Raw genomic sequence first — 20,630 nt, 5'->3', positions numbered from 1 at the left:
GTCAGACGTCCCAATGGATTCTCCAATGGGCTTGATTAAAGCAGCACCTTGGAAGTCGGTCTAACTCTTAATGTTGCTGTAGCCTATATATTTCCTAAATGATTACGCGTTTCTAGTTTTCTCATCACAAGGCAGTTCGTTTTCTCTAATGAAACCCCTTTTAAGTTGGTTTTGGGCATTAGAGAGCAATCTTAGGTTAAAATCACTGCACTTCAAAGGATCACGTTTCATCAAACGACTGCCATTGTATGGCACAACCACAATTCATTGTTTGGGTTCAGGAAACCAATTAGTGTTCCTGTTTAGTGTAATTAGATGAAGTGGTAGCCTTGAATTAGAGCGATAATCTAAAAGCCACCATATCTTTGATCACCGAAGGATGATTGAATTGTTTTTTGCTGGAGGCAGAGGTAGGTGCTGGCTGCTGTCACTCTTCGGGGTGATTGGAGTTCCCCTAGCATCAGCTTTGATATTATGCCAGAAACAATTATGGAACATCCCTGGCTCCTAACAGCTGCAGCCAATTCGTCTCCTGACTCTTTCACACTATGAAACATCAGGCAACTCAGGACACAGAAACCCCTTAATCTAGGCAAATGAAATTCAATTACTTACTGCCCCCCTTGCAAGCTGTTGCCCTGTATGTTAAAAATCCTAGATGCAGATAATTAGTCTGAGGCTTCAAAATTAAACCTGGTCCTCACTTAAGTTTCTTTGCACATTTAGATGCTATTAAGGGGCTTTCATACTCTTGTTTGCTTGCCTGTGCTGCATGTATTCTGTCATCACAGCTCGTGCCTGATTATCACATTGAATTTTTCAAGGGAAAAAGGAGTGATGGTAAAACTTGAAGGAAGGAATGTAATATTCTTTGCCTGAGCCTCAGATGAGTCAGATTCTCCTTATCTCAGGAGACAGTTTCAACCGCACACATGGCACACAGGAAGAGATTACAGGTTTAATGAAGAGATTTAGTTGAGAGGAAGTTTATCTGAGGGGAGGCCATTTGCAACAAACGAACCTATGACAGAAGGGACCTCCTCCATACCTTCTGTTCTGAAAAATCAGCACAATTTGTTTCCACTGTCCATCTCTCCATTCCTATTCTAAGTTGGCCCCCCTAGGCAAAGGCTATTTGGCACACAGCTGCTGAAAGGCATGAACTCCAGCCACTAAGAATCAAATGCAGTTCCACAACACACTTCACAGAGGTACAGGTTGCATTCAAACATACTTACATTTCCTTTGACCACATAATTTGAGTCGTTCCTGATATCTCTTGCAAGGCCAAAGTCACATATTTTTGTAATCCGCCCATGAGTAAGCAATATGTTTCTTGCTGCCAGGTCTCTGTGAATGCACTGAAGGGATTGAATAAAAAAAATATATATACATATATACATATATATTTATACCAAATATGATTGTTTTGCATTGCACACCACCAATACAACTGTGCAGAACTGCACTTCTATTATATTTGGGCACCTTGGTCTTAATCTACTGGTCGGAGTCCTGTGGCTATAGCCAAATGACTTTTTGAGGATAGGAGAACCAGGATCTTATTGGATAAAGACTGGATTGTACCAAGGTAGCTACAGTAACATCCTACAGTTAGTAAGCTCGCCTTGCTTTACTTTGTGCCCATTTCTATTTCCATTTGATTCCACAAAGGGAAGGACAGCTTTCCTTCCCTAGTTCTCTTGATTCTGCCAACTCAGAATGTTGTTCACGGCACAGTCACTTGGAGGAAAGGTCCATGGAAATCAATGGAATATGCTTTCAAGTAATGTCTTCCGAACGGGAATGTTTTCCATTGGAGTTTCCACCCACTGCACCTACTTAAATCTTGTTCACCATGATCCAAGGAAGCCAGAAAGGGATGCCCTCCACCAAGTGGCTTGGGTTGTTATATGGTGTTGTTTAGTACAAACATTTAGTATGAAGCAGATAAAGTTAGCTGAAGAGCTTTTTAAAAAGTATATAAAAAGGCCGACTGTACAAAGCAGTATTTACAGGTGCCCATAGTATCACCCCAGTTTAGAATACTTCCTCTGACTGTTGGTCATAGTACTGAAGGCCAGCTCTGTTAATCTACAGAGACAGACTCCACCTGACCTGGAAGCCAAAGGACCATCCCAGGTCACAATATCATCATATATCCTCCTTTCCCCAAGCGACATGATTGGAAAGGGTCTGTTTCTCCAGGCTGAAGAACATAGCTGATTCCCTGCCCATATTCCACAACCTCTTATTTCCCCATGGGAGGTGTACCTGCTGGGGGAGAATTGTTATTTTACACTCCCAAGGTGTAAAAACACCAAGAGCAGGAGGCAAATGCATCCCACCCGACGATAGCTGGTTTCCCATCCTTTCAAAAATTACTCAGCAGTGAAAAAGATGCTCAATTTAGTGCTCCTCTAGGTGAACAAATTATTATTTCCCAACTTCTCCACTCACATTTTTGGAGGAAAGGAAGCTCATCCCTTTTGCCACCTGATAAGAAAAACTTAGCAAGTCTTCAATATCCAGAGCCAGTTCATCATCTTCTAAGATGGCAATGGTGACATCCTGATTAGCAAACGATCCTACGCAACGCAAGTAGGGACAATACATAAATGGATTAATTATGGACATTTGGGAAGATAGCAGTTTTTCTATTAACAGAGCACAGCACTTAATTAACACAGAAATACCCCATAGCTGCTATTGAAACATGAAGCGATTCCGTATGAGCCCACCCAATGGAAAACTGCAAAATTGTTTTCCGTTTTAGTGTAGATTATTAAAGTTCTAATACACTGAATTAGGGCTGGTGCTGTTGTTTTTTAATGGACATGTTCTGATAGGTAGGAGCCATTTCAAAAAAGGAACTTTCCTTCTTTCTTTTCAAATCCTGCTTGGCAGCTTACCTGGCCTTCCTGGACTCCTTTTAGTGGCTTTGGTGTGGATGACCTGAGAAACTCCTGGTTTCATGTCCATGTATTCATCAGTGGCATCACTATGTGGAAAACAGAAGAACTATGAGGTTGGATAATATATGGGGAATCTGTTGGCTTGGGTCATTGGACCCCTAGCGGTTTGTATGATGAGGAGTGACTAAGGTTTTCAGCTATGTAGAGAAGATGACCTGAATGAACATATCATTTTTTTATTTGAGAGAGAATTATTTAATCCATATTATCAACTGTCTCACAGTCTCGCATTCTAGATTGTTGGCTGACAAATTTGTAGTTGTGCAGCACATAACTTTGCCAGGCTGCGAGACAATGGGAAGGAATGTCCAATGGAAACAAATATTCAGTGACTGTGTGGTTCCTAATCCCATACCATTCCCATCATCCCTGGCCACTGGTCTTGGTTGCTAGCGATGATGGGAGTTGTAGTCCAAAAACAGCTGGAGATCCAAGTTTGGGAAACACTGATCTAATCCACAGGGAACGGGGAGACTCAGTCAAAAGTTTGTGAGGAATAATCTGAGCGCTCTCTTAAAAGACAGCCAGAATGGGAGTGCTAGACTTGAATCACAAAGTCCAGGATTGAAATTCCTTTAAAGCTTCTAAGCTTAACTGAGTAGTCCTGGGCAGGCCCCTTATCTTTCAGCCCGGACTACCTCACAAGGTAGCTGTGATAGTAAAATAGGACAGCCTCTATGTACACCATCCTGAATTCCTCAGCGGAAGCATGAAATAGAAGCAATGTGATAAATAAAAGCTCTCCCCCAAACCACCCCCACACACAAAATGAGTATAAAGCTGTGAAAAGCAACAAAACAACTCCCCTCCCAAATGCACAAGCGCACAAAAGGTACACTGTGATTTCCTGGCAATGACCACAAATATTGGCACCACATCCTTACTACATGTGTTCTTTTTGATAGAGAAGGTTCTTGTAGACAGCTGTTTCTTCATGCTTTGGGCAAATAAAGGAGTCACGTTTCCTTCTCAGAAAATTCAAAAGGTCACCATAGCAGCAGTATTCTGTGATGACCAGGGTAGGACCTGCAGATGCAGAGGAAGTCAAAAGCAGTGGGTGAATTTTCCATTCTGGCTTAGGCATATTTAAAAACAGAAACAAACAAACAAACAAAAAGCCCCTCGATTATTTGGCTACATGTACAAAAACGGGCCATTTCAAATCACACTGTAGAGTAGTGTTTCAGCTTGAAAAGTCAGGGTGAAATTACATCAGCGGATTCTCTATTCAGGCACTGAGCCTTATTTCCAATTAAGACGATGTCATTCCCAATTAATTATTTTCACACATCAATAGGGCTGCAGTGTTAAGAAACACACATACACACAAATTAAGTAAGTCCTGTGATAATGGTGCAAACCAGACACATCTGTTTCATTCCGGAGCTCTTCCTGAAGGAAGTTATCTGTTCCAAATGTAAGCTTCTAACATTAATCCTTTTGATTCACTCATGTTTACAGTAGACTTCTCGCTCTTATAGTAATGTTTTGGAAATGATATAAAATATTATAGTCTTCAATGTAATTGAGGGGGGAGGGAGGGAGAACCATTCAGACAGAACTCTCTACTGAGACAGAAAGCTAGAAGCTCCAGACTTTTCAAATGATTAAAAGGGAAATTTAAGGACAGAATCAAATCGTCTACGGTTCTAAAGTTTTTATATCAAAGATGTGTTTTTCTGAATGCCTGGCTGCCTCTAAGTCATTTCAAGTACCGGATGCCTGAGATTTCAAATATAGGGTTCTGTATCAGTGCTACTTATTCTGGATAGTTCCCTCTCCACTCACACAGAACCGGAACTATTTTCCATAATAGCAATAACTACACTTGTTTATGCTGAGTGAGGTATTATGAAAAGAGCACAAGCCTTCTCTTGGGGCTGTGAGGTCTCCTTTTCAGTATCCCAGTGAAGCTTGCCTTCTTTCAGGACACTCTGTTCCCTTTCCCCCACACCCCCAACGGACATCCGGCGGCCACTAAGTGTGCTCAGTCATCAAACTGCCCGTTGCTTCTTGCCCTCCTGTGGGTTTTTCCTTCGGTGGGTTTTGTGTACTTCTGCAAACCTTGGGGTCCCCCTGAGCCTGCAGATGCCTCCTCCTCTTGTGTGTAGAATGGAGTGTTTGATCTCCTTCAGAGTAAGCAAACACATGAGGAGTAGCAAGGATGGGCTGCTCCACCAAGCTCCCTCCAATGTGTCACCTGCACACAGTGTAGAGCAGTGGATCCCAATTAGCTAAGTCCCATGGACCTCCTGTTTTTCAAGCCATGGACCCCCAACTTTTGAAATTTTTGCTATCTCTATGGTAGTTTTCATTATGTGAATGGTGCCATGGACCACCTGGGGATCACAGTACACCAGTTGGGAACCACTGGTTTAAAGTTTAAGGCTGATGCCCTGAAGCAGGGAAGCTCCCGGTGTAATTTGGAGCACTGGTTTTGTCCTGTGAGGACTATCCATGGGTAGAGGAGGCTCTCTGCTTCACACCTTCTCCCTCAAATTCATGGAGGGCTCTGAACTGCCATATGGGGCAGGGCTTGGCGGCACAGACCACTCCCCACTTCTCCTCACCCGTTTGCCGACACACAAGATGCCGGAATGCCGGAATAGGACATTTCTCTGTGTGTGAACATTACTAGCTTTCCCCTCAAACCTCCCCAAACTGAGCAACAGGTTGAAAACTGTACCTCCAACTGTACAGGCTCCGAGTAGATTGACAATGTTAATGTGGTTGCCAAGGTAACTCAGGACTTTCAGCTCGGACATCAGGGCTTCCTTCTCAGTGAAATGGGCGCTGGCTGGAGAGAGAAAGATGAGAAATTCAGCGGATTGAAAAAGGGAGAAGGGAGTCGCAAAGGAACACACCACGAGGTGTTCCAGGTTGCTTCCTGGCCCAATGAGCTTTCAGGTCTTCCAAGAAGGCTCTGCTTAAAACTAGGCTTGCCACACTGGTTTCTGATCTTAGGGACATTTACTTGTAAAGGATACAATAACTGGGAGAAAAACTCTCTTTAATCTGATGCGTTACAGTGTTCTAACAAATGGGATACATTCTTCTGGTCATACAATGTGCTCCATATTTTGGAGATCCTTGGATGGCAAGCCCACCTCAAACTCCCTCCTGAAGTTGGGAAAATGGCTACTGGTGTGTGCGTGGGAAGGAGCGTTCCTGAAGATTCATTATGGAATTTCCTTCCCAAGGAGGCGCTTCCAGGCTCACACTCTACCAGTTAGAATCACAGAACCAGAAAGGATTCCAGGTCATCTAGACCAACCCAGCATTCAATCAAGTATCTACAATGTTGGAAGCAGCTGTAGCATCCCTGACAGATGCCTGCCCAGCCTCTGCTTAATGCCTCTGACAAAGGAGAACCTGCCACCCCCAAAGGCAGCCTGTATTCCACTCTCAAATAGGTCGTACTATTAGGAAGCGCCTCCTAACGTTTAGCTGAGATCCACTTCCCTGCAATTTCCACCCACCAATTCTAGTTCTGCCCTCTGGAACAACAGCGCACTAGTGTCCTAATATTTCCTGCATGGCAGCTCTTCAGATATTTGAAGCTGGCAATTTATGTAGGAATTTGGGGCTGAAGGCAATGTGTAGCGACGAGGTATGGTTTTCATCTTTTGGCGTGTATGTCGCTTTCGGAACCCTTGGGAAGACAGGGCAAGAGAGATATTTTTAAATAAGTAAAACTTGCAACGGAGGTGTTGGGAACTTACGCTTGAGCATCTTTACAGCTACTCTCATTGCTCCGTCAGGTTTGAAGAGACCGTAGGCAGTGGCTTCAACGACTTTCCCAAAAGCTCCAGCTCCAAGAGTCTTGCCTAAAGGATTTTCAGAGTGTTTAAAAAACAACAACCAAACATTGAGCTGCTACCAAACAGATTAGCAATGCAACCTGATCCAATTCCTATTTTTAAAAGAAATTTAAAGCAGGGATAGGCCATTGTAAGATCCACAAATAGTGTCCCACCGAGTAGCTGTCAATTCCATTATTTCATGAATCTAGGTAGAGGGTGGGGGGCAGCAAATTTGTTACACAAAGTCCAACACTATTGTTAATATTTTGGGGCCCAAAGTTACAGTTTCTTATTTTCCCTCAGCTCCCCTTTGTTCCGCACATCTGACTTAACCTTTCCCTCTTTGACTGCATCTCTCCTGTCTCTATGTCTTCGCTATTTGACAACAGTTGCAGGTAAAAAAACAGTAACAAAGTACAGTGGTACCTCTGTTACATTTGGTTCAGGTTACAGACTCCGCTAACCCAGAAATTGTACCTCGGGTTAAGAACTTTGCTTCAGGATGAGAACAGAAATCATGCTCCAGCGGCACGGCGGCAGCGGGAGGCCCCATTAGCTAAAGTGGTGCTTCAGGTTAAGAACGGACCTCCAGAAATAATTAAGTACTTAACCCAAGGTACCACTGTACAGGCATCTAAAATGCATGCTGGGGTTTAGCTGTATGTGTGACGTAATTTGGAGGTGACTGTAAGCAGAACAACAAATTATGGAAGCAGAGTTACTTAGAACATGGCACAAATAATGCAGAGCTTTTCCTCCAGGAAAGTTCCCCACCATTTTCCTCAGCTTGTGACAGGCCGCAGTGTAACACAATGCAAGTCTAGTGGGGGACCAGTCTGTGGGCTAGGGAGGACTCTTGACTGGTTTTATATTGGCCTGGTTCGCACATAACAACAAGCCAAACTATGGCTTAATGTACAAATACCTGGAGTAGAAACATAAATTAAAAAAATAAAATCTTCCCCTGGTCCTGCTGCTGCCATGCTACCCAGAGCTAAGCCATGGTTTGGTTTGTGTTACATCCAAACCTGGGCTTTTGGTTTGTCTTGCTCCCAACAAACATGAGTTGTAACCAAGATTTGCTCTTGGTTTTCTACTTGTAGTTCATCTGCAGGAGACGTGCTATTAGCTCAGCTTTAGATAGTGCAGGAGCAGCAAAACAAGGGGAGAAGTGAAATGACTGTGATTTCCCTTCCACACGCTTGTTTGTTCTTGGCAAGCCATGGTTACATGCAAAGAAGGTCACTTGCCTAACCTTGCTCTGAAGAGGACACAAGCTCCTTACAGGATTTCTTAAAAAAAGGAGTACTGGTCCTACATTCCCCCACCCCCTTCCAGGAACAATGCCATTCTGCTGACACAGAGTTCTATAGGTCAAATACATGTAAACTAACCAAAACTTAGCCGGTTTCTCGGAAACTCCCATTTGTCATCATAAGGTAGCTGTGTGGGGTCTATGTAAACATAGTTGTTTCCATTTATTTCGTCAACTACTTTCCACTGAACCTCATATTTTGGTTTCTGGAAGAGAGATACAGCCATGTTGAGTGCATAAAACCGTGAACGGAGGTAAAGGAAAAAATAAGATTGTGGGTGGTATAACCACAAGCATAATTCTTACCTGCAGATATTTGTACACAAGAATGATGACTGTGATGCACATCAGTCCTGCCGCTACTCCAAAGCCAATTAACAAAGGAGTGAAAAGGGTGTGGGTGCTTATTTGTTCTGGAAAGACACACACAAAAGAAGCCTGGCTTAAATTTTTGCATTAAGAGACTTGGCCCTTTGACTCATCAAGGAACACAGTGCTTTATGGTATGAGCCAAAAGGTGTGTTCTCCGTCTCAGGGAGATTACAGCATGAACACAGTATGCCGTTTCAAATATCACTCGGGCTGCCAGTTACCTTTAATGGCAAAGTTGAAAAAAGCAGCACTCCTGGCAATGTCGTTGGAAGCTTCACATGCAACAGTGCCATTCTTGAACATGCTGGCATCCACGGTGCTTTCAACAACTATCTTCCCAAAAGGAGGAAAAGGCGAATCTTTATAATTGGTCTTCACGTCTACTGGTGAAATGTTTGGTGAATCTGAACACCTGGAAGAAACAATTCACCCAGGTGAGCCAACTTGGTGGACAAGAGAGAAAATATCCAGAATGTTGATGCCAGAAAAATAGCAGCACCCTTTAGGTCAGTGATGGCCAAACTTGGCCCTCTAGCTGTTTTGGGACTACAATTCCCAAACCACTGGTCCTGTTAGCTAGGGATGGTGGGAGTTGTAGTCCCAAAACAGCTGGAGGGCCAGGTTTGGCCATCACTGCTTTAGGTGAAGAAATGCATCTTGTTTATATCTATATTAGCATTCCCTGGTGCTGTACTAGACTGTCTAACATTTAACATCTATGTACTATACATTTTGTTTTTTATATAATTTTAATTAATTTTTTGTTTTACACTTTAGAATATTCATTTAAACAACCTTAAAATGTCAACGACTTCCCTTCTTCTCTTTCCATGATTCATTTCCCATATCATAAATCCCTGCATATTTTACATAAACTAAACCATTCAGTATTCCATGATTAGATCGAACAAAACTTGTTTGCACTGTTGAATTTATCTTAATGCTGCCAATGTTTTCAAGTGTACACAATTTCCCCCCATATATTCAATAAACATTTTCCAATCCTCTTTAAATGTATGTTCTTTAAATGTATGTTCTTGTTCTCTTATTCTATGTGTTAGGTCCACAAGGCACACAAATTCCATCAGTTTAAGTTGCCATTCTTTTTTAGTTGGGACCTCGCTCGTTTTCCATTTTTGGACTAACAAAACAAGGGCCTCAGTGGTAGCATACATAAATAACCTTTTCTGACACCCAGGAAATTCCAATGTACTATACATTTTGAGTGAGTAAAACCTCATCTTAAAAAGCTTTGCCCATTCTAAGAGGGAAGATATCTCATAGCTCATACTCCCTAGCATTTCCATAAAGGTGAAACAAAATCCCTCTTGAAAAAACGTTTTCCTCTAATTTTTTGTCTGTCTCCCCCACCCACATGAGGCCTGAAGTGCATGTATAGAGTCTAATGTCAAATATATACATATTTCCCTAACACAATATGCCCCAAATTATGTAAATCTGCTTAAAAGCCTACTTTGCATCTTCTACAAAGTATGACTTTAGATTTCATGGTCTTATCCCATTTCTCTTCTCATTAATTTTCAGAATACATATAATAGGAAAACAAAGTGTGTCAACAAAATGCTCACAGCCTGTTATGACAAATCATTAAAAATGTTACAATAATCCAAAGGGTAATATAGTTAATGTCAGATTTCAAAGTAGCATAAATGGTGGTGAATTCCCTATGGCAATTTTTTCCTTTGTGCCATGTTGCACTTTCAGCCAAGATGGCAGCAGGCACCATTCTCTAGGAAATCTCCTCTCTGAGCAAGTTAAGACCAATCACTCAAGGCCCCGTTACCTTGAGACTCTGACCTTCCCACAACTACGCAGGGCCTTTGTAGAACTAAGATTCCGGCAGATGCCCTCGGCATATTTAGAGGGGAGATGTTGGGGAATTCCCCATATGGATCGCAAAAGTATACATGGATGCAATCAGGTAGAGGACATCAAACACTACCTGCTGATTTGGCCCCTGCATACAACGCCTAGAGGAAAATTTATATCACCAATTCTTAATTGGCTTCCAGGTCGATTCATACAAAAAGTGACTGTTGAACTTCTAGCAGATAAACATCTATATATTACACACCAGGTAGCAAGATTTGCACCTGCAGCCAAGAAGTTCTGTTCCAGCTATGTGAATGCACTCCAATCTTAAGTCTTAATGTTGTAAATTTCTTTTCATGTTGCAAACTGCTACAGGTTATGTGTATGATTTAAGATGAAAGTTTCCTTTTCTTCTCTGTCGTCCATTGAAAAGGCCTCTGGCTATATATAATAAAAACTGACTGACTGTCCAGTCAGCTTCTTTCTATATGGATTGGAATCGGGCAGCTGTTTTGTCTCTTGCTGTGGGCAGCAAAATGTCTTGGGCTGGGCCTGAAGGCTCTCTGCAGGAACCTCTGCTTCTGATACAGAGAAAACGAAGGCCGTCCTAAAAGTGGTTTTTAGCCAGCAGAATGCTCTTTTTTCATTATCTAATACAATGTCACAATTTAAAATCCTTTTTAGGATGGATCATATATGCAGAGTTGAGAAACGTTGCCCGTTGCTGTGGATGAAAAATGCACACCTCAAAAGTAAACTTAGGAAAGAATAACTTGTGAAAAATGATTCATATAGGAAACACATTATCTGCTAGCAAGAATGTCTTTAGAACGCTGTCAAAATAAGCAAGTGCTTTATAATCTTGTTTGCAAATCCTCTACCTGCACGGAAAGTACATACAATCTTCTTAGAAACTTGGTAATTACCTTTGTAGTTAATTCTCTTTCCCCCCACAAGCTTACAAGACACATTTACCCTATAATCTACTGTGTGTAAATGAAAATCTAATTACCCTGTGTCCTGGAAAATTGTGTTATTACATGATAAATCCAAAAGATAATAGCCATACACGGGAGCTATTTTGTAATTGTCATTCTACGGGGTTAAATCATTAGGGCCAAGAACAGCCTGGCTGCAAGTGGGTGTAAGCCCTCTGAAGTCCATGTTTGGCCCTTAATGTTTAGTCATAAATTATAGTGACTCCTTCAAGAAAAGAGCAAGAAGCGAACCACAGAAAAGTCCTGCCATAAGTAAGGCTACTTAGGATAGTGAGTGTGTTACAATGAGGAGTCCTCCTAGCCTAAGCCAGTTCGCTGAGAGATGCTGACTGGTCCCTCAGTTGCCAACCGATGGGCAAAGGAAACATGGGGCCTATTCCAATGAACCTTCCCACAAATATGCATGGAGGAACCAGACCTGTTAGCCCTGCTCATGACAAATCCATGTGCCATGCTTCTCAAGGGCCATAGGTGCAGTGAAAGGGACCTAAATGTGTACAGCTATGCATGTCCAGGGCTTATCTTTGAGAACTGCTCCCAACTGCAAAGAGTTGTGGTGGACATGTAAAAAAAAAAAAAAAAAAAAAAAAGGCAAAAAGCTAAAGGCTTCTGGGAAATGATATGTAATGAAATGAAGATGATGTTTAAATGGGCTTTACCCCCAAAGACCCGAAGCTTTTCTCATAGGGATAAAAGGGATGGACATGCCAAAGAAAAAAGAAAATGACCAAATCATTTAGGTACGTGACAACAGAAGCTAGAATGTTATATGCACGGAAATAGAAAGAAGAGAAGGTTCCAACGAAGGGGGGATGGCTTAAAAAAATAATGGACTATACAGAAAAGGCAAAGCTGACAGCAATATCAAGAGATCGAAACGATGAACTTTTTATAGAAGAATGGAGGGCTTTTGTGGAGCATTTGGGGAAAAAAATACTGAAAAAATACAGTCAAATGAGCAGGATTCGAGATAGGGAGCAGTGGGAGAAAAATGATAAAGTAATTGTATTAGACAGATTTCTGTAATAGATAAAGAGTTTGAAAGACAGTGCAGTAGAAAAGGTTTTGAACATAAACACTGTGGAGGCATAGGTGGGAAGTCAATACATAAAATGATGTAACTGTTCCATTTGAAGTCAATTTGTAAAAAAAAAAGGAAATTCAATATAAATTATATTATTTAAAAAATGCAAATAGTTGTCTTTGTGTGTAGCTCTATGCATGACTACTGGAAGGGCATGGCTGACTTCTGCTAGCAGGGGTGGGTTAGCAGCCATGGTTTTGCTCGCTTCTCGTGTTCCCTGAGGTTGTGTGTAGGAAGGTTCATCTGAATAGCTCCTACATATGTTTCCACCTGAACAGCCCTATGGAGAAAGGGACTTTTGTCTTTTTGCATTTCTTAATGAAGAAAGTATTGATCTGATATGTAGAGATCTTTCCCATTTCAAGAGGGTTCTGGAAGTTCCTGTATGTGAAAGAAACAAGCAGCAGGTTCATGATGTTTGGGTTATTCTTTCAGAGAAGCTGAGTAGAGCTGGTTTAAACTGGTTCTCTTACTTGTCAAGGTCATGCTGACTAATAATGTAAGGCCAGAAGGAGCCAGGGTTTCACTTTCTCTTTCTATCTCTTTTCCTTCAGGTGTGGTGGTCTGTACACAGTATGCTTAGTGTTAAGGTTTAGATTTATTATAAGTTATTGTAAGTTTAAGTCTACTGCAACTGGATTTCTTATGGACAGTGCCAATCCTGAATGTATTGGATTTGTGACCATTATGCTCATTTGCCTTCAGTAGCAGTAAAGCTCTGCTGGATAAAATGTAATTGCCTCTGGTCTATTTTTTGGGAATCCTGCAATGTGTTCCAAGTTGTTACTCTGCTAACTATACATTGGAATCTACCCTGGATCAATACTGAGTAGAATTTCAATGACACTTTTGTGCCAACACAACTGGCTGACAGCCTCTGTTAGGCACTGGGGGCAGGCAAGGTTGGGAAACCAAGCCATCAAACCCATTCCTCACTTTTCAAGGGACTCTCCGGTGGCTGATTCAGAGCTGAAGAGCACATGACGTACAGGCAGAGCATTTCTTTACTTCGTTTTATTAGAAAAATACTATCATTTGTATCGCCCTTGCCCTTCTACCAATATAAACACGCCACTCATCTGAACATTTGTTTCTGAGCATATTAATTTATTGCGCTGAAGATCTAACCCAAAGACAAAACGCAGGGTGGAAATTATTTGGCTCACTCACCTTTGCTCAGCTGCTGTGCAGAAATACCAGTCTATTTTCGGGGCAGGGTATCCAGCAGCCACACAGTGAAGCATGCCATTGCTAAGCCTGTCTGAAGCAACAATTTCCGGTTTGGCTGAAAATAAAACGGACAGATATATAGTCATTCCTGAGATCTGTTTATGACTGTGCATTCATATTTTGGCCCAAATACTAGAAATATGTTGACAACGTGTGCCAATAAATTAAGCATCTGCCCCCAAGGCAGTGACAAATGCTTTGTCTACAAGTATGCCCTACTGAACACAGTGCTACTTCTGAGTAAACATGTGTTGGACGTGCAAAAAAACCCATAATATTCATCTTTGGAAACGCTCATCATTTTCCCCAGGCATCAAAGCATTTTGCAGTGTTTACCCCAGCAAGTCTTGCTAGTCAACAGCACTCAAAGGACAGAACTAGGTGTTCTTTGATCACTTTGTGTCCTGAAACCATGGGTGCTGCTTCTCTGCCCCCCGCTGCCAATATGTTACAAAGAAATATTGCAAAAAAGAGGGGGGCGGGAGAACAACCAAGTCAATCTTAACAGAAATGTAAAGAATTTAAAACAGGAAGTAGAAAAAATACCATTGATATTCATAAACCTATACAGTGGTACCTTGGTTCTTGAATGGCTTGGCTCCCGAACAAATTGGCTCCTGCACGCCGCAAAACCAGAAGTAAGAGTTCTGGTTTGCAAACATTTTTTGGACGCCAAATGTCTGACGTGGCTTTCAAACCGTTTCAGGAGTCAAACAGACTCCTGGAACGGATTAAGTTCGAGAATCAAGGTACCACTGTATAGGCTTCCAGCAGGTTCATATTGGTCTCAAGTTGACCTCTTGTTTCTACTCGAAACTGAGGTGTTGGGGAAAAGGCTGATGCTTGAGACTACTAATTATGTCCAGTATTTAGCATGAGTAGAGCTAAGGTACCTTAAAGAGATTTCAGGGCAACTGCTCAACTGCTTTTTACAAAGAGTCATCCCATGAAGTGAAATGAAGATTACGGGCTTGCTATGCTGTTATACCGTCGATTAAGGTTTGTGGCCTTCTGCTTCCTTTTCCAAGACATGACACTTTCTTTTATTACATTTAAGAAAACGCAGCACTGCTGCATTTAAAAGATTATTATCAGAGCCCATGGGGAAGACAGCAGCAATAAATAGGATTTACAGACATTTGTTCTAGCTGTCTTTGAAAAGGCATCCGAAGAACAGGTACACCAAGGAAAAGACTTTTGACAAAACTTTTCCATAACATCCTGTAAGGATTTACTTAATGGAGGACCTGGACAGCTCTAGCAGGAACTGAGGCCAATGCAATTTTGACAGTCCCACTCATTCCAAATCCTCAAGCGCAAAACAAAGACTTCGACTTTGGGAGCACTCAGAGTAATGCTTGCAAAAGCCCCGGGTTTTTGGGAGCGTTCAATTCAAATACTCGCCGAAAGCTCAGAGGATGCTTGCAAAGTGCCCTTTGCTACTGCCTCCCTTTCCCTCTCAAAAGCTGAGAATCTTCCTGGCGTCAGAGGGAAGGTTATGGTAGCAGTGAGATTCTTCCTGGGCCCTGTTGAAACATCTTCACTGGGCCGGGATACCTAAAAGGTTGCCTCTTTGCCTACTCAACCCTGTATCCAAGTGATTACTGCATTCTGCAGCAGAGGGCGTTCTGTAGACTACCGGCCCCAGAATCTTTGTTTCTGTCAATTCCAAAGGGAGAAGGCCCTTCAACATAGCCCCATCCTCTGTGGGGAAAAACCACTGCCTGTGCCTGAGAGAACCCACTGCAACCCACTGCTCTGCTGAAGGAAGGTTAATGAAGTCTTATGGACAGAGAAAGGAGGAGGAGGCAGCGGAAGCGCTTGAAGCATTGAGTGGATCAGAGCAGCCTGCTCAAATGCTGTAGCAGACTAACGGCATATGCTATGGGCCAGGAGATCTCCAGCACAACTCTCAACCATGAATTCATCCATAAGCCACTGTCTGAGCCAATGCATGCCAAGCACACACTCAAGGGAAGTGTTCTTGCCTCCATGGAGGTTACAAATTCACAAACGTATTTTTAAAACTATAGTCGAGACGCAACAGATCAGCTCTTTACCAAGTGTATAACTTCTAAACAATTGGATGATTTATACGTCTTGAGATTATGCATGGAGGGGCCTTAGCTTCTGTGTGTATTATGTTACAGGAACTGAAAATCCTTCTTCCCCTCTGTATTTGCATGCAACACTTCGGTCAAAATAGCAAACCAACCAACCCTTTTGCAAAATCGCCAGGCTGGATTCGCAACATGACTCAACTGAGTGCCGAACTCGCCGGTCATGCACATCCTGGTCAGAGGGAGCGTCAGGGGGAAAAACAGCTTCAGGCAAGAGAAGAGCTCTCTTATTTATTCAACTCCCAAGCAATCGCATTCATGAATACTGTTCCTCGCAGCCCCCATCATGCCTAAGATACTTGACTGTTCACTGGATTTTGCAGCCTGATCTTATGCTGGGTTGGGAACACAAGTTTACAGAGCGACATCTAAAACTGCCTGCCCTTGACAACGGTTTGGGAACTTCAGCCAGACCTCCTAAATGCCAAGGAGCTACTGGGCTAAATTCAGGATGCACTGCTGTACAAAGCACTAGGCAGCTTGGGTCCAGGATACCTAAAAGGTTGCCTCTTTGCCTACTCAACCCCGTACCCAAGTGATTCCTGCATTCTGCAGCAGAGGGCATTTTGTAGATACTAACCTTAGGGGGTAGGAGAACTGGGGGGAGGGGAATTCACATCTGGCAACCAATGCACCCCTTTGGTTTCGGATAGGGCATAGGCAGATGAGTCTAAAAAGTCTGGGACACAAATTTTAACAGCCCTGGATTATTTACCAGAAGTAATGTATTTACAGTGGTACCTCTGGTTAAGTGCTTAATTCGTTCCGGAGGTCCGTTCTTAACCTGAAACTGTTCTTAACCTGAAGCACCACTTTAGCTAATGGGGCCTCCTGCTGCGCCGCCGGAGCACAATTTCTGTTCTCATCCTGAAGCAAATTTCTTAACCTGATGCACTATTTCTGGTTTAGCGGAGTCTGTAACCTGAAGCGTATGTAACCCGAGATACCACTGTAGTGTTAACTCTAAGTGTATACTCGATACCAGAAGTAATGTCTTTAGTGTTAGCTCTAAGTGTATACTCGATTCTGACAGAACTTAGCACCCTAATGTATATTTTGCTCCACACCCCTGAGATTACAACAGAATAAAGCCACCCTCTCTCCCAGGATCCCAACCTGCGTTATGCTACCCACCCTCCTATTTACCTTTTAAAAAGCCACTGAAATATTGCTAACTGCATGCATAGCATCTCATCCAGTTTGCTCCTTAGTTCCAATGAAAAGCTGATGCAGACACGCCTTAAGGCTATGAAGCCTTGATTCAGTTATGCCAGCGTACTTGGCTTGAAACGGACGTGAGACCCGTTTTCATCTGTGGGACTAAACAAACTCAAAACCTAGGTATTCCCTTCACTACTTCGTTTTCATTTGCAACTAGCCTTGGTAAGATAACATGCACACAGACATCTGAGATGCCAAGTCAATTAAGACAGAATATATATGGATTGAAGGAGGCTGCCGGAACTGAATGTTTAACTACTATGTTGAGGTCTGCTGTGTTTCACACACGTGGTGTGTGCCTATTTTAAAATTAGTTTTATGTCCTCTATTCCTACCACCAGGATCCAGGTACGACTGAACAAGTCACTGACTGCAACACAGTCCACTTTCAGATACCATTCTACCCAAAAGCAGCTGCAGCCATTACTTGATACATAATGGATGTACCTATCTGCATAAGGACTGAGGGCCAAGTTCTGTTTGGCTCTCCTGTCTGTGGAACTGTCACCAAAGTTAATGGGTGTTCTGCAAATATATTCCCAGGAAACAGTTTCAACTGTTTATTCATTGGGCTTTTGGCAGCAAATATGGATTTCAAATAATTACAGAACTGGATGTATTTTCAGGATGAAAAGTCTTCCAAAGTTTGGAATACATTTTTAAATGCCTCATTAAAATTACTTATTGAAGAGCCACCCCTTCAGATTTGTTGGTCCTGGGGTGAAAGAGATGAGCCAAGGGAGTTTTGTTTAAGATTACTCAATTCATTTTCAGTCTCTTGATTCGTTCCTGGGTATGTAAACAAACCGGAGGATGAAACGAGTTCAGGATTTGTTGAAATGAGTTCGGCTGGAATTGTAAAGGTCACCTCTCCTTTGAGGTGGAGGGGCGTGGGTGGCGCTGTGGGTAAAACCTCAGCACCTAGGACTTGCCGATTGCATGGTTGGCGGTTCGAATCCCCGCGGCGGGATGCGCTCCCGTCGTTTGGTCCCAGCGCCTGCCAACCTAGCAGTTCGAAAGCACCCCCGGGTGCAAGTAGATAAATAGGGACTGCGCTGGCTCGCCAGATGCAGCTTGTCACGCTGGCCACGTGACCCGGAAGTGTCTGCGGACAGCGCTGGCTCCCGGCCTCTAGAGTGAGATGAGCGCACAACCCTAGAGTCTGGCAAGACTGGCCCGTACGGGCAGGGGTACCTTTACCTTTTTTACCTTTGAGGTGGGCTTTTATATGCCCCTGAAATCAAGTTTCCAAGCCCAGCCAAACTCAAGAGACTTTTACCAGTATCTCCAGTTGCTTTTGTGTTGACTCAGAGAACGCTGGGGTGAACTCTGTTCCTGCCTCTGCTCATTTCTGAGCTACATATAAGGTTTGGCCACGGCTTCTATTCGTGATGCGAACACGAATGACATAAGGGGACCAGACACTCATCAGTGGGTTAAACCAGGTCTACAACTTTATTAAACAAAACCAGCTAATTGTTTTAATCTTTCATAGTTTTGCACCCACTTGCCGAGCCATAAAAGCCATTTTAATCCTTCGTCAACCACTTTGGGTAAATAAATATTTTAAGCATAGGAATTGTGTAGTTCTGTTAACACCCCTAGGCGAGTAAAATAATATTAGCATCTCTTATTTATTGATAAGCAGGATAATGTTGCTGTTAGCAATTGTACCCATTGCAAAAGAAATGTCGTCCCTCTAATTAATCAGCAACCCGTACCAATGCTGCCGAAAGTCTAAGCTGGGTTAACAGTGCAGAAGAAGCAAAAAAACCTTAATTCCTCCAATGCCAACATAGTTGGCAGACCAAAAAGTAAAAAATTTAAAAACTCCTATACTGTCACCCAAGGGTGGGTGGACGGATACTGAGCATGGGCTGGCTGGAGAGAGACATATATAATGACTCTATCCCAAGATGGCATCTGCTAAACAAGACATGCAACTTCGTGTCCAGTGGATCCAGCGTCAGGTGTAACCCTGCTTGAACATTTCCACGTTGGGAAGATAGAGTAGCTATTTGCCAGAGGGGCAGCACCACAAACCTGGTCTCCTAGCAGTGACATCACTGCCATATACTGAGATGGTGTGGGTGCAAGGGCACTGGCAAGGTTGGGGTGGTTTGGGTGCAATGACGGGAGCACTGGATTGGCTGGGCTGCATCGTCCACACCTTACCACCACCCTGAAATGCTCTGCAGTGGTGATGGCCCTGCCAGGAGGCCAGGTCCACTCCACCCACCCTCTCCTCTGGCTGCTCCTAGCTGTCACATGAGAGCAGAAGCTTCTGGTGCAACCTTCTGCACCAACCAATGTGCCTCTCTGTGTGCTACAAACTGGAGTGGCAATGGCACATCCGGTCTTACTATCCAATGTACACACCGAAGTTGTCAGCCCCGCAGTGCATAGCTCTGGGCCTGTGGGTGACAAATTCCTCTCCAGAGTGCGATGGTGAGAACGTACATATTGCCACCGTGCAATCTTAAATATTTATTTGCCTCTAGTAATTAGGAGGGAGAAGGAAACTGGCAATAAAAGCAACGCAAATTGACTCAATGGTGCTGAAGTGACGACTACGGAGATGCAAAAGTAGCAAAGTAACTTCTTTAAGCTCTCTTCAACCGTGCTTGGAATCTGCCTTGCTGGTAGTTCAATAGCACTTAATAAACTAATGAAATTAGAGATTTAAAGCGCTTTATGGCTGATTATTGACAAGAGGATGGAACTATGCAAAACAGCTTAATGAAATGTTCAATAATTAATTTGTTGCAGCTGAAGCAGTGAGCAATACATAGCCGTTAGCCTCATTGTTGTTTTTTTCCTGATATTGGGGATAATTAAAAACAGTGGAGTGAATCAAGCCAGTCCCTGTAAAAATTTTTTTAAAAAAAATGCTCCCAGAATGAGGCTGTGAGAGTAGGGAGTGTAATTTTAGAGGGTGAAACTTAGTTTTTGCAGATTTCTTCAGCGAGGGGTCTTAAAAACATGTTTTTGAGTGTGAGGAATTCAAATCTGCTTTTATTTTTGTGACTGGACAACATTTAGCTTGGTAAGTCTATGTTTGATGAAGAAGCACATAAACTGCTTTTGGGAAACCAAATAATTTTACCTTCTGAAAATGTCAGATAATGCTAAATAATAAAAATAATATTGGTAGAAGAATATTTGTAAGTACTTGGCAACCATTTTTAATTATTTCTATGCAATTTTACACACATTCTACTTACCAAGCAAAACTAAACTGTATTAATTTAATCTCTGCCCACACTTGCTAGCACTGGTCCATGTTTGGATCGATGTTTCATTACATCCCTTTCGCTATATTTGATGATGATGCCATCAGCAGAGGAAGAAAAGCAAGAAGAAGAGGAGGACGAGGACGAGGAGGGGATTCTAGGACTTGGGCTAGCAGTAACATTCAAAAATCTGCTCACCCATGTAGATTTCTAATAATGGTGGGGTGCTCGCTATGTCTTAGACCAGTGGTTCTCAAAGGCTGTGGCACACCACCCTGGCGTGGCAGGAAAGGAGAGCAAATGTGACAGGAAGATTCAATATGAAAGACCAGAAAACAGAAAGGCTTCTTTGTGCTCATGAGAAGATGAGAGTTTGCTTGTCTCAAATTAGACCTAATATAAATGAGACTACCTAGCAAAACCAAGCTCACGCCTCTCATCGAGCT

The 20,630-nt window shown here is 42.7% G+C and overlaps 1 protein-coding gene across 2 annotated transcripts in view; it reads right to left on the bottom strand.

The window, feature by feature from the left end:
- The window catches only part of KIT (KIT proto-oncogene, receptor tyrosine kinase), an 80,318-nt gene that overhangs the window by 10,006 nt on the left and 49,682 nt on the right, over positions 1–20,630 (bottom strand). For both annotated transcript variants that reach the window (XR_014515346.1, XM_083458114.1), the window contains exons 8-17: positions 13,551–13,665; positions 8,687–8,877; positions 8,400–8,506; positions 8,173–8,299; positions 6,698–6,802; positions 5,662–5,772; positions 3,860–4,001; positions 2,913–3,001; positions 2,461–2,588; positions 1,239–1,361 (exon numbers count right to left, since the gene is read on the bottom strand). Coding sequence is in view for 1 of the 2 variants with exons in the window: in XM_083458114.1 (XP_083314240.1) it covers positions 1,239–1,361; positions 2,461–2,588; positions 2,913–3,001; positions 3,860–4,001; positions 5,662–5,772; positions 6,698–6,802; positions 8,173–8,299; positions 8,400–8,506; positions 8,687–8,877; positions 13,551–13,665 (1,238 nt within the window). In the remaining variant the exon portion in view is untranslated. The remainder of the gene's footprint in view (positions 1–1,238; positions 1,362–2,460; positions 2,589–2,912; positions 3,002–3,859; positions 4,002–5,661; positions 5,773–6,697; positions 6,803–8,172; positions 8,300–8,399; positions 8,507–8,686; positions 8,878–13,550; positions 13,666–20,630) is intronic.

This window comes from Podarcis tiliguerta (genome assembly GCF_965153285.1).
Source record: "Podarcis tiliguerta genome assembly, chromosome: 9".
Classification (NCBI taxonomy): Eukaryota; Metazoa; Chordata; class Lepidosauria; order Squamata; family Lacertidae; genus Podarcis; species Podarcis tiliguerta.
The sequence above is the reverse complement of the archived record's forward strand: the minus strand, read 5'-3'. Positions and strand labels throughout refer to the sequence as shown.